This window comes from Plecotus auritus, assembly GCF_963455305.1.
Source record: "Plecotus auritus genome assembly, chromosome: 13".
NCBI classification, from domain to species: Eukaryota; Metazoa; Chordata; class Mammalia; order Chiroptera; family Vespertilionidae; genus Plecotus; species Plecotus auritus.
The window spans coordinates 9,909,753-9,923,701 of NC_137779.1; the positions used below are offsets into that span (position 1 = coordinate 9,909,753).

Consider the following 13,949-nt stretch of genomic DNA (forward strand, 5'->3'; position numbering starts at 1 on the left):
TCGGAGCGGAGGAAGGAGGAGGAGGCGAACGGAAGCCAGTGTGCAGTTCAAGTTTTGATAGCGCTGCTAGGAGAGGGCTTAAATCCGAGATTTTTTTTTTTTTTTTTTTTTTTTTTTTAAGGAGAGAGACTTTTCCCGCTGTCTCGCCGGCGGTTCAAGCGGGGTCCAGCGCAACTGCAGGCGCCTCCTGCGAGGAAGGGAGAGGAAAAGAGATAGGAGGGCGGGGGACGAAGAAGGAGAAGAAAAGGTAAAAAGTCTCCTAGGAGAACCGTTCGCGTTTGCAACAAAGAACTGGGGGCTGGGGCGCGCGGTTCCTGGGACCCAGGGCTGAGTGTCCGTTTGGAGCTGAGCGGCGGGGCTCAGGCGCGAGTCGTCAGCCTGCTCGCTCCTCTCGCCTCCGAAACCGACTTGCAGGGGCGGCTTTTTAGACACGCAAGACGCAAGGACAGTCACCCCGCGACCATGTCTCCCGATCGCTCGCCTTGCCCCCTTTAAAAGCGGCATTCTCCTCCCCAAAAGACACTAAGACACTGAACACCCTCTCTGCGAGGTGCTTTTGTTGTGATTTTTTTCTTTTTGCCTATTTTTTTAAAAAATTATGTGCTGCTGTTAATCAAAACAAAACAGCAGCTGCGGACTTGTCCCCGCTGAAGCCCAGCGCCCCGCCCGGAGTGGAGGAACCTCTCCATGAGAGATCCGGTCATTCCTGGGACAAGCATGGCCTACCATCCGTTCCTACCTCACCGGGCGCCGGACTTCGCCATGAGCGCGGTGCTGGGTCACCAGCCGCCTTTCTTCCCCGCGCTGACTCTGCCTCCCAACGGCGCCGCGGCGCTCTCGCTGCCCGGCGCTCTGGCCAAGCCGATCATGGATCAATTGGTGGGGGCGGCCGAGACCGGCATCCCTTTCTCGTCCCTGGGGCCCCAGGCGCATCTGAGGCCTCTGAAGACCATGGAGCCCGAGGAAGAGGTGGAGGATGACCCCAAGGTGCACCTCGAGGCCAAAGAACTTTGGGATCAGTTCCACAAGCGGGGCACCGAGATGGTCATTACCAAGTCGGGAAGGTAAGCGAGCAGAGGGCCCCTCCCCAGACTCTTGGAGGGTCTTTCCTCCCTTTCTCTCTCTCCTCCCAGAACTGCGGGGTTGTCAGTCCTTGTGGCTTGCAGGGAAACTTGGGTGCCCCTGGAGCTGTGCAAAGGCGCTCGGGCCTGCCCCGTGGCAGGCAATTTCAGCTTACCTGGGTGTCAGCGGGCGCTGGCGTTCCCTGCCTGACTGCAGCCTGGGTTCCCGTCGGGACAGAGTTTTAGGGAGAGCCCAGACTTCTCTGCAGGAAGAAAGAAACCCACCCCACAGCATCGAGTCTCCCTGTTCAAACCTTTCTGGAACCTCCTTCTGGCTTTGTTGATGTTGTGTGTTTTTGTCTGCTTCATTTTGTGCTCAGAGAGAAAAACTTAAAGCCCCTTTCTTTTGTGTGCGAGCAGGAGGCCTGACACCAGGTCCCCCGGCTCTTTCTGTCCACCAGACCGGCCTCCGGGGCCGGAGGGGGCCTGAGCCCGTGGCTGCCGGTCAGAGCGGAGTCGCAGGGCGGCTGGGTTTGTTTGTCCTCCCCGCTTCACGTGTCCCTAATCCAAGGGAGAGTTCAGCGGGCGATTCGGGGATCATTAAGATTATGTTTGCAGACTCAAGGAGCAGTAGGAAGATCTAGACACATGCTTCTGTTTTGTGTGCAAATATTCTCAACCATATTTCACACAGAGGTCCTTGCCTGAAAATCGCTGATTTTTTTTTATGGCCTTGAAGTCGATCAAGGCATCAAGTTGAAAGAATAGAAATAAAACGCCGCTCAAGATGTCTTCAGCTTTCTGTCTGTCCAAGTTACATGAGGCCAAAGTTGGAGACAAAAACCCTCAAACCCAGGAGACGTGTAGCGAGTTTCCCAGAGAAGGGCTTCCTTTTAAGTCGTGAGGATAGAACCCCAGCACTTCTGGGGAACAAGCGGCGGGTTGGTGGCCCAGGCTGGCAGTTCGGGGCTGACCTGTGCAGTGGGGGAACGCGGTGAGCTCCGCCCGGGCGGGCTGGTTATGAGGCCTGGGAATTCACCCCAAGCTACAAAATTCGGTTTTAGAACGCGCCCAAGTCCAGTTTCATTTTCCGCCAGCAGCCGGATTGCTGCTCTGAAGCGGGGCTGCTTCAGAAGAAACTGGACGTTCATTTCCTTGATAAGTGCAGCATTTTCTCCTGGACCCGCGGGTGAAAAATTCCGGCTTTAACTGACCACGCTTTTAAAACCCTCCCCGAGCGGTGTAGAGCTGGTCAGGGAGAAGGCAGGGGCAAGAACCTGTGAAGTCACACAGACAGGAAAATATAAAGAAATGAGGAGACCATGGAGAGAAATGGAATGCTACCACTCACTTGTTTTGAATCTTGAGACATTTAAATATAAATGCAACTCTGTTTGATACTTCTGCTGTGGCAGAAAACAGCCGCTCCACTCCGAAACATAAGCTCGCCCAAGCATTTTAAATTTGATTTAAATATTTTACGGTAAATAGAGAATCAAACCCAGGATTCTAAGTGACTTATTTTTCTTTCTTTTCCCACCTCTCTTATTGCAGGCGAATGTTTCCCCCTTTTAAAGTAAGGTGTTCTGGGCTGGATAAAAAAGCCAAATATATTTTGTTGATGGACATTATAGCGGCCGACGACTGTCGATATAAGTTTCACAATTCTCGGTGGATGGTGGCGGGTAAGGCTGACCCTGAAATGCCAAAGAGAATGTACATTCACCCGGACAGCCCGGCTACCGGGGAGCAGTGGATGTCCAAAGTTGTCACTTTCCACAAACTGAAACTCACCAACAACATCTCGGACAAGCATGGATTTGTAAGTTTCATCGCTCCTCTCAGTAAAAAGTTCCCTTTCTCTGCTCCGGCAAAGGCTGGGGCTCCCCCCTGGCCATGTAAAATCGTGAGTTTCTGCTCAGGCTTCTCTCTCCCTCTCTGTGGCCAAAGGTAGGGAACTTGTTGGGTCCACAGCAGAGTGTATTTCTCTTCGGAGAATGGAAGGCCCAGCCTCTCTGAAAGAAGGGCTCCTGTTCTGGGGCGATTGTAGGGCTGGGGAAATGCCTGCCCTGGCCGTGGAAGTTCAAAGCCAACCGTTAGAAACTCGGTTTTAAAAAGTGATGTGTTCATCAAGGTTTTCAGATCATCCTTCTTCTCTTTTGAAATCAGCCATAGTAATTCTTGGGAGAGTGTGAAAGTTCAAGGCTTCCAGGAGGTTGTGAAAGGGCGTGATTGCATTTTGGGAAATACTTCTTTTTTTTTTTCTTTTACTCGAAAAGAATTGGGCTTGGGTGAAAGTCAGGTTTTACTAGAAATGAGACTGACCTCCGGAATCAAAGTTGTGTGTGTGTGTGTGTGTGTGTGTGTGTGTTGGGAGTATATTTATATATTTGGTGGGAGCATACTTAGAAACGTCCAGAAGATGTGGATTGCTTGTAAAAGTCTAGCAAAGGACCTTTTGCCCCGGGGCCCCTACCCTCCCCAACATTTCAACAAAAATAAACAGTGATAAGCGAGCAATAAGCAGAAAGATTAGGCCCAGGAAGGCGAGGAGGCGCGGAAATTTCTTCAGCGGCAGGAATTGCATTGGAAGCCCTTGATTTGATTAGGGCATAAATGTTCCTCCGTGGAGTTCAGCCTCTCTGGGCTCTAAGTGGATTGGGCTCGTCAATTAGTGGACGCTTAAAGGACTGAATCATTTTGTAAATTAAAATGCATGTTTTTTTCTATCTTTTAAGACTTTGGCCTTCCCAAGCGATCACGCAACGTGGCAGGGGAATTATAGTTTTGGTACTCAGGTAGGCTAGGGTTCAAGGTTCGAATGAACCTGAGATGGTGAGGGTGGGGGGGACCCTGTGGAAGCTGACGAGCAATTTGGATTCTCCAGAAGATCACATTTGTGGAGTGACAAGTGCCCAAGGAGGTGCTCCCTGGAGGGGGGCTCGGTGCAAGCGCGGTGCCCTCCGGTGGGGTAGCTGTTAGCCTGACAGGGGTCCGAGGATCCTGTTTGTCCCGCTAAGTACCCTTTTTGCTGTGTCTCTCTCCTCCGCCTGCCCCTGCAGACTATACTCAACTCCATGCACAAATACCAGCCCCGATTTCATATCGTGAGAGCCAATGACATCCTGAAACTTCCATATAGTACATTTCGGACGTACTTGTTCCCCGAAACCGAATTCATCGCTGTGACAGCATACCAGAATGATAAGGTAATCAAAGACGCTTTTGGGGGCCTTAAAGGTCAGACTGCTCCTGCCCTTTAAGCTGCTTTGGGTGAGGGTGCGAATTGGGATGGGGGTCTTGCATTTCCTTTTGCCATTGGACTGTCCGTGGAGCTTTGGGGAGTGAGGAGGGGGAGCTGGTACACGGCAGAGGCAGAAGGAAAAGAAAAGAAAACAACAGCAGCAACAACAACAAAACACTTGACCAGCTCTGTCTGGGAGCAGCTCCCAGTGACCAGTGTCTGATGCCACCCGCCCCACCCCCACCCCACCCTTGACCCCAGGGCTTTCTCCTGTTTGTTCCGAGGTTTATCCTCTTCCCCTTCAGGAAGAAGGATCAAGAAATCAGGTTCCAACTAAAGATTTAAGGCAGAAGCCATGGGGGATCGTGGGAGAAGAAGCCCAGCGGAGCTGCTTCTCTTTCTTAGCCAGAAATCCGCGGGGAGCTGGTCTGGTTTTTATTACCTTCTATGCTGCTGTGTTTTTTATGGTGTGTCGTGTCTGTGCGTGCGTGTGTGCGTGCGTGCGTGTGTGTGTGTGTGTGTGTTTGGAAAAACTTACTCTGATCACAGGGTCATACTAATTGAGTTGTCTGAAGCTTTTGAGAGGAGGTGACCAATTGGAAGTTTTTTTTTTTCCTCCCGGGCCCTGAGGCTGGGGATTAGGAGTGTCCCCAAATGGAACAGCAGGCAGCACCTGGTATGTACAGTTATGGTGGCCTGAAGGTCATGGGCACGGAGCACAGAGACACTTTTAGCAGGCAGTTGGGGGGGCGGGGGAACGCTGAGGACCCTTGCTCTTCAACTTCTGAATCCTGGTCCCAGTGAGAGTGCCCTCCAAGGACAACACCCTGCCTTTTGAATTCACTGTCACTATAGGGGGTTCCTCCGGGGCCGGCTGTTTCAGGTGTGGCGTCTTAGTCTGGGGACTAAGGTATCATGGCCTCCTGTCCCTGCAAGTCTAAGTGCACCAGCATTTATTCCAAGAACAACGATCCAGCCAGGGGGCGCTTTGCTTCCTCCAAAGATCTCTAGGCACGTTATTATCCCCAAAGGGAAGGGATTTGGAAGACGACATAGGAGGGCATTCCCCTCATCCCACAGAATGCATGCTCCCTCTAGCCCCAGAGCCCGGGAATCTTACCTTGTTACTGTAATAATAAATTGTAGCAAATTTTTTTTATTTTAAAAATATATTTTATTGATTTTTTACAGAGAGGAAGGGAGAGGGATAGAGAGCTAGAAACATCGATGAGAGAGAAACATCCATCAGCTGCCTCCTGCACACCTCCCACTGGGGATGTGCCCGCAACCAAGGTACATGCCCTTGACCGGAATCGAACCCGGGACCCTTCAGTCCGCAGGCCGACGCTCTATCCATTGAGCCAAACCGGTTTCGGCTAAATTGTAGCAATTTTTTGATCAGACAAAGAGACCACGGGCCTTCCCTACCTAATGGCTGTGGCAGAAGTATATAAATGAAAACAAATGTTTCCAGTGGTCACTCAGTCCTTTTCAATCTGCAATTGTCAATATTGTCACTCCTCAAGCACCCACCCCACCCAGGAAAAAAAAATCAAGCCCACTCTGGCATAAGGGTAGCAAAACCCCATAAATCACCGTAGTAGAGTCCCAGGAAAAGGTTGGAGTGTACGGTGTGTGTGTTTGTGTGTGCGTGGGGTGTGGGGGGCTAAGAAATGTGCCACAACGTATCTGATGATTAATTGCATGGTACTAAAAAAAACGCAAAATGAAATCATACCTTTCAAGTCTACAGGTTGTCCCTTTGACAACTCTGACAACTTTTCCATTTCTAAGCCCAAGATGTCGGCTGCCCAGAGAAAAGAATGAGGCGTTTCCCAGGCGGGGTCATTTCAGCTTGGAGTCCTGGCCTGGCCCCCTGTGGGAGAGGCACACCGTGGGACAGTCCCCTTGGGTTTTACCTCAGGCCCCTCCACACATCTGCCTGTAACCCCTCTCCCTTTCTCTTTAACCTCGCACGTCCCAGCCACCTCTCCTGTTGGCAGTCAGACTTCGAGTAAACGGCTAAGTTGAGGGGAACACTCAGAACGTTCTAGAAAATGAGGTCGTGTCTTTCTTGCTTGTGTGTCCTCCTCTAGATAACCCAGTTAAAAATAGACAACAACCCTTTCGCAAAAGGATTCCGGGACACGGGGAATGGCAGGAGAGAGAAAAGGTGAGCTGAGACAATTATTTCTTTCTCAGGTAACTTAGAAGAATCTTCACTTCGCTAGGTCCCAAGTCTCAACTGTGGGGTGCAGGCCTCTCAACTGTGGGGTGCAGGCCTCTCAACTGTGGGGTGCAGGCCCTCATATTAGGGGGGAGGGGGGAAGGTGGTCATGAACTCCCCTCTGCCACGTGCTTGCTGATGTCCGTACACTATTTCTTCTACCACCTACATGTCACCTTGAAGGACATTGGGCCACACCATGGTTCTCTCGGGAAGAAAGGGACAGGGATAATCAGTTATATACAGATGCTATTAATTCCTAATTAATTGAAGTTACTCCTGGACAGGTCCCAGGAAAGAACTAAGCCATTCACAAAATGCTTTGGAATTCTTGCAAATACCATCAGACAGAACTGAGCCCCTGGAGCAATCCGGGGCTCCCTCCTTTGTGGGTACAGGGATCATTTTGCATCAAGCAGACAGCTGGAGGGTCTATGAAAGGAGTTCTCCCCTCCCCCACCCGCTTTCAAAGAATTTCTAAAATCCAGAAAATTAGCCCAAATTTTTAACCTACCAGCCCTGAGGCGCTAAAAAGTAATTTCTAACGTCTAAGTAGGTTTCCCCCCGACTCCAATTAATAGGAACGGATCACAGATAAGTGTAGCGTGAAATAACCACTTCCTCCCATCTTAGCCACCAGTGGGGAGTTTGTCAGCTTTTTGTTTTTAAATCAAATCACAGCCCACACCCAGGCCCTTTCCCTGATGAAACCCTGATCTTGAATGCATGCACCTTAAGCCTGCTCCCACCGACACCCTTGGGCCACGTCTTCAGCCCAGTGAGAGAGTCAAGAACAATGTGTGGGTCCGTGTGGCTGTCCCTGGGGCAGGCAGGTGGCAGTCAGCGTTGCCCACGGGTGGCCGGGGGTGAGGTGTGAGACTCGGGGATGGACGTTCTGGTCTCACGCTGGGTGTGGGCTTCTGCAGAAAACAGCTCACCCTACAGTCCATGAGGGTGTACGAGGACCGACACAAAAAGGACACCGGCACCTCTGACGAGTCCTCCAGCGAGCAGGCAGCCTTCAGCTGCTTCGCTCAGTCCTCCTCCCCGGCTGTCTCCACTGTTGGGACCTCCAACCTCAAAGGTAAGCCAGCCTGGGCACCTGGATGATTTCGGGTCTCCAGGTCGTGGAGGCCTGGGCGAGTTGGGGGCTGGGGCACCCACCAGGGAGCTTGTCCCTCAAAATCTGCAGACCTTCCTAGAAGTCCCTAAACAGGAGCCAGCGCTGCAGAAGGGTGCCAGGCGTGTCCTCCCTGAGCTGGTATAAGGAGTGCCCAGAACCCCTTCCCCCAAACCTCAGTTGGGCTGTGAGTAGGGTGGTGTCTATATTCCCTCTTGGTGGGGGCAGCTTAGAAAACATGCCTGGAACCCCCCCCCCCCACACACACACACACTGTCTCCAAACAACTACTGACTTTCTACCATCTTTGAACTCAAAAGTCAAAGGTGTTGGCCTGGGGGGGTGGGGGAGGGAGGCCAGGGATTCTCTGCCACCTGGAAAGGGAAGGGGACCTAGAACACATCCAGTGGTAGAGCCACAACCGGCGAGAGAGGTGGACCTCCGGGGGTGTGAGTCCCGGAGGGAGGGGAGGGCTTGGGAGGGGACAAGACCGTTCAAATCCCCGGTCCGTTTCCTGTGTTTAAAGAGCAAAGAACTATTTATCTGGAAAGACACACACGCTCTGGCAACGGGAAGAGACCTGTTTTTCCGTTTCATCAAATGGAGGTCCTTTATGTCCTCAATCCATTTAAGCTTTAAACATAATATAAGATCCCTTTGCCTTTTTTTTCTTTTTCTGGTAGGACACCCAGAAAAAGGGTGTGGTGTGGTGTGAAAGCAAAAGGAACCTCTATGATTGTCTGGGGGCCGGGAGGGGCCTGCCCGGCACCCATCTCTGTCTGCAGGGAGGGCCCGGGCGATTGGAGGCTCCATTGAGTGTGTGTGGAGTTGTTTCTGCCACCACCAATTCAATGTCAGGGTTCTCTCCAAACAAATCCTTCCCAAAGAATTCACAAATTTGTGGAAGACGCTGATCAGTCCCTAAACAAAGACCCGGATGGTGGCTAGGAGGTGTTCCCACAGTGAGTTTTAGTGTGAGTTCCTTTTTATTTAAAAAAAGGAAATTTGCAATTGAAAGGCAGGTAAAGGTAGTCTGACAGCAGTAGGAGCTCAATCCCTGCCCGTAAAAAATAGTGAAATCCATTACCATTTGAGAGAGGTGTCTATGGGGGGAGGGCCTGGTCTGTCTTCATTATTAGCTTATTGAATCTTTCCACTAAAGTTATGGAGTATCACCACTCCCATTTTGCAGATGAGAAAACTGAGGCACAAGAGAGGTTAAGGGGCCTGCCGGGTGTTACCCTGCTAGTGAGCGGCGGAGCCAGGTTTCATCCTGGGGAGCTGGCTTCCACCGGCCCAGATTGGAGCTCATGCCCTTCCGCCACGCTTTTGTCCCCTCTTTGGCAGATCTGTGTCCCAGCGAGGGTGAGAGCGACGCCGAGGCCGAGAGCAAAGAGGAGCACGGCCCGGAGGCCTGCGACGCGGCCAAGATCTCCACCACCACGTCGGAGGAGCCGAGCCGCGACAAGGGCAGCCCCGCGGCCAAGGCGCACCTCTTCGCGGCCGAGCCCGGCGGCCGGCCCCGGGACAGCGGGCGGCTGGACAAGGCGTCGCCCGACTCGCGCCACAGCCCGGCCACCATCTCGTCCAGCACCCGCGGCCTGGGCGCGGAGGAACGCCGGAGCCCGGGCCGCGAGGGCGCCGCCACGTCCAAGGCCGAGGAGGCGCGCGCGCTGCCGGCCAAGGAGGCCTTCGCGCCGCTCACGGTGCAGACGGACGCGGCCACCGCGCACCTGGGCCAGGGCCCCCTGCCCGGCCTCGGCTTCGCCCCCGGCCTGGCGGGCCAGCAGTTCTTCAACGGGCACCCGCTCTTCCTGCACCCCAGCCAGTTCGCCATGGGGGGCGCTTTCTCCAGCATGGCCGCGGGCATGGGACCCCTGCTGGCCACCGTGTCCGGGGCCTCCACCGGCGTGTCGGGCCTGGATTCCACGGCCATGGCCTCCGCCGCGGCGGCGCAGGGACTGTCGGGGGCGTCTGCGGCCACCCTGCCCTTCCACCTCCAGCAGCACGTCCTGGCCTCTCAGGTATTTATGCTCCTTCCTCCTGCCTCCTCCCCAGCCCCTCCCCCAGTCCTCTGGTCTAGTAGCTTTATATGATGATAATTGCTAAGTGTAAGGTGTATCTCCTAGATTCATCACCACCTTACACTGCCCCCCCCCCAAAAAATACTTAAATTTTTTTCTAAGTGAAGGGATGTTTCTAGCAGAGTAGGTAGGTAGGTGGTAATAATAACTATACACAGCACTTATGTGGTGCCAGGTACTCTTCTGAGTACTTCATCTATTCTGACTTCTGTGGCATGGTTATCACCACTTTATAGATGAGGCCCAGAGAGGCTGAGGAACTTATCCAAGGTCACACAGCGGGTAGGTGGTGGAGTAAGGCTCTACCCCAGGTAGCCTGACTCCAGGGCCTTTCCCAGCGTCTGTGATTTTAGCTTCAGCGCTGCAGTCAGACAAGGAATCAGACAAGAGAGAGGCCTAGGCCTGGGGAGCAGAAGTGACTCCCCAGGGATGGGAACTGAATCTCTCATCCCCCCAGCCTTTCCTCCCATTTGAAGCTTTTCCCCTGCTCCCGTCCCAAACAGGCCAGCCTGTTCCCCAAAGGGTTAATGGTGTGTGCACACGTGGGAAATGTCGGGGTTGAGGGGCAGCCTGGCAGCCTCTGTGTGGTGCAGACAGCTGTGCTGGGGCACCGGGTGGCCAGGGGAAGGCTCGGCCGCTTGGAAACACTCTGAACTGGTGAAAAGGTTCCGGGAGGCTTTCTGCACGCCCTGGCCTTGTGTTTTGTGTGAGCACATTCGTCTCCCTTCCCTGAGCCAAGAGGCAGGGTTGGCCGCCCTCTCTGCGGGGAGGAGGGGAGGAAGGGACTGAGAAAAAAGGGCTGGTTTCTGGCCTTTCTCAATTCCTGCCATCTCCTCCGCTGGCCCCTCCTGCAGACCAGGTCACAGGTGATCTGTGGGCACACGAGCACTAATGGCACCTCAAGGCGGGGACAGAAGTGCCCAGGTCCCTGGATTTTACACTCTGCTGCTGCCACCTGTGCCCTGGGGCCTGCCTCGGTTTCTCTCCAACACCAGCCTATCAGGCTGGGCGACTTCTTGTCTCTGTGTCCCTCCTCCTCCTCCCTAGTTTTCTTTTGCTCGAGATCTTCCCTGTTTGTGTGTTTTTTTGTTTTGTTTTGTTTTCTTTGTGAAACTTCTAGGGTTGGAGTGGAAGGGTCCGGCAGGGGACCAAGAGTGAGAAATAATTATGCCGAATAATGTATGCCCTCTGGTTCATACTCGCCACCACGGGGGGGGGGGGGTGGTAAACTGACCACAGCCCCATTTGACAGGTGCAACAACTGACCCTGACGAGAGCATGTGTATCCGCCCGTTAGCCGGGCACCCCAGGAGCATATTGAAGGCATTAGCTCATTTAATGTCCACAAAGTTCCCGATAGTATATGAATTATTTAATATTTCCCTGTGGTTCTTTTTTTATATGAGAAAGCTGAGGCACATGGAGGGAAGGACCTCCGCCTAGGTGACACAGCTAAGATGTAGATCTAGATAAATAAGTCTGAGTGGCCACCCCCTCCTCCCCCTCCAGCCCCCCCCCCCCAGAGAACCGGGACTTGCCCCCTCGCTGGAGGTCCCCAGGTGGTGGGGAAGCAGACCAGGTTGGCTCCTCCCCACCGCGCAGCCCCTCCTCGCTGACTGGCTGCCCGCGTTTCTCTTCCCTCCCCAGGGCCTGGCCATGTCGCCTTTCGGAAGCCTGTTCCCTTACCCCTACACGTACATGGCCGCCGCGGCCGCCGCCTCCTCCGCCGCGGCCTCCAGCTCCGTGCACCGCCACCCCTTCCTCAACCTGAACACCATGCGCCCGCGCCTGCGCTACAGCCCCTACTCCATCCCCGTGCCGGTGCCCGACAGCAGCAGCCTGCTCACCACCGCCCTGCCGTCCATGGCCGCGGCCGCGGGGCCCCTGGACGCCAAAGCCGCCGCGCTGGCCGCCAGCCCGGCCTCGGTGGCTGTGGACTCGGGCTCGGAACTCAACAGCCGCTCCTCCACGCTCTCCTCCAGCTCCGTGTCCTTGTCGCCCAAACTCGGCCCCGAGAAAGAGGCGGCCACCAGCGAACTGCAGAGCATCCAGCGGTTGGTCAGCGGCCTGGAAGCCAAGCCGGACAGGTCCCGCAGCGCGTCCCCGTAGGCCCCTCCCCAGCAGAGGCTCTTCATTCCAGTCCCGTCCCGTCTGCAGTGCACTTTGTGGGATGAAAACGACACCCCGGGCGCGCGGTGGGGTGAGCCCGGCTTGGTGCGGTCCTGTCTGGGAAGGGGTGCCGGATTCCCCAGAGAGAATGTGCTAGAAACAAGCCCTGTCTTCTTGGCGTGGTTTATATACCCGGGACCTGGTGCAGGTTCCGGGGGCTCAGAAACGTCTGTGGCACGGAGCCGCTGGGGGTGGGAGTTCAAACTGGCCTGTCCAGAGCACCTCCAGGAGGCTGGTCTGGGGGCCTGGGAAGGAAAAGATAGCCAGGCCCACGGGATGGGGGGGTGGGGGGGTGTTGAAAAGTTTCTCTCCCAGTGCAGATTTATATATATTTTTTCCTTCACCGTGTCCAGTGGAAACAAAAACAAATAAAATTAAAAAAAAATATATACCGGGGGCAAATGAGTACATGGACATGATTCTGTTTGTGAAAGATGAAAACTTTTTAGTGACTTGCGTATCAGTTCTCAATAAATGACTAAGCAGCGCTGTTTCGGGTGGGGGTGGGGAGCCCCTGCCCGCCTTGTTTAGTCTCTCTGAAGGTAATCTGTGTCTTTTTAATATTGTGATGTTTTAAGAGCCACTGTAGGTCTCTCCTTGCATGTCCCACAGCGATGTACTTGTGGTTTTTCCTTTGGAATGCTTGCTTTTAGAGGGGAAAGAACATGGTTCCACGCCCCTTCCCCAACTCTCGTTGGCGGCGGATTTAAAGGGAAGGGGTGGGAAAGACACGAAAAAAACGAGTTTATTTTATCTAAGCTCCGTAGCAGGATTCCTGCCTGTCACTCTCTGGGTTCTTTCTCTTTCCTGTATATGCAATAACAAGGTTTTAAAAAAAATAATAAAGAAGAAGCGAGACTATTAGCAAAGTATTTATGTAATTATTTGATAACTCTTGTAAATAGATGGAATATGAATGCTCAGAAAATTAAACTTTAATTTATTGACATTGTACATAGCTCTGTAAATAGGATCCCAGCTGTCCAGTTTTGTGTGGATTCCCTGTAGTCAGTTTTATTTCAAGGTCACAGGATTGCTTTTGAAACTAGAAAACACTTTCTGCACCAACACCAACACACTTTCAAAACAGTTGTCCGCAAAAAAAAAAAAAAACAAAACCCAAGAAAACTTAATGTCCAAGTGTGAGGGAAAGTGTTATTGCCTGTTTTGCCCAGAATTGGGGAGGTGGTCCTACCACTTCCCAGTTCCACCTTAAATTCCTTAAAATGTAACATCCCACCTTGTGGTTCTGAGGTTGCTTGGGGGGAGGGGGACCCCAGGGTGGGGGTTGCAGAGGCTGTGGCTTGACTTCCTAATTTTTCTCTTGTATTTGTGTTTGCTAGTCTCTGGTATCCGTCCAAAAGAAGTGGAATTGACTACTGTCTTCAATATTGATGGTGTTTTTGCATTGGTGCCTTTAGAGAGAGAGATTCACAGTTCAAAAGTCAGGTGCTGAGATGGTTTAAAGACAAAAACTCATGAAGGTATATTTTGTGTTATAATCGATGAGTTCTTTGGTTTTTCTGTAACCCCCCCCCCCTTTAAAACGTCATGAAATTTCAATAAATTTTTATTGAAATGACTTTGGGCCTTGTTCCTTACGTGCTTGCTTTAGGGACCTTGGATCTTCCTCTCCTGCCTCCCTCTACCCTCTTCCCTTCGCCTTTAAGTAATTAAGACCGCCCCCACTGAACCCAAATGAGATGTCACTCAAGTTACAAAGCTAAAAACAAAAGTCCCTTGCTCCGCCAAGGGAGCCGGCCGCTCCAATCTGAAATTACTTTTCCTTTAAATTAGGGAGCAGGACGAGAGACGGAAGGGGGCTGATTGGAACTGGATAGAATAGCAATTTCAGATACTTCAGTTTTAATGGAAAAAGAATGCTCCCCTCCCTAAGTCAGTGTTTCCCACGCGAATCCGACCGCAAAGACGCTGCAGGACGGCGTACGTTTTCGTTTTAGCCACCCTCTCCGTTTCCCCCTCGATCTGGGAAATCCAAATGTGTGCAAAAAAGCCTCGCGGAATCTCCGCAGCCAGCCGCGGC

The 13,949-nt window shown here is 52.8% G+C and overlaps 1 protein-coding gene across 1 annotated transcript; it reads left to right on the top strand.

The window, feature by feature from the left end:
- Nucleotides 1–684: 684 nt before the first annotated feature.
- Nucleotides 685–13,482, top strand: TBX3 (T-box transcription factor 3). The gene is made up of 8 exons (XM_080649999.1): nt 685–1,064; nt 2,616–2,883; nt 3,800–3,859; nt 4,124–4,270; nt 6,402–6,478; nt 7,459–7,616; nt 9,000–9,676; nt 11,384–13,482. The coding sequence occupies exons 1-8, from the start codon at nt 688–690 to the stop codon at nt 11,843–11,845; spliced, it is 2,226 nt and encodes a 741-aa protein (XP_080506125.1). The 5' UTR covers nt 685–687; the 3' UTR covers nt 11,846–13,482.
- Nucleotides 13,483–13,949: the final 467 nt, after the last annotated feature.

Excerpts from the sequence above, each read along its gene's own strand:
- TBX3 (XM_080649999.1), top strand. The coding sequence starts at position 688 with ATGAGAGATCCGGTCATTCCTGGGACAAGCATGGCCTACCATCCGTTC. Across the intron at positions 4,271-6,401 it reads CAGCATACCAGAATGATAAG|ATAACCCAGTTAAAAATAGA; the intron begins GTAATCAAAGAC and ends GTCCTCCTCTAG. Across the intron at positions 6,479-7,458 it reads AATGGCAGGAGAGAGAAAAG|AAAACAGCTCACCCTACAGT; the intron begins GTGAGCTGAGAC and ends GGGCTTCTGCAG.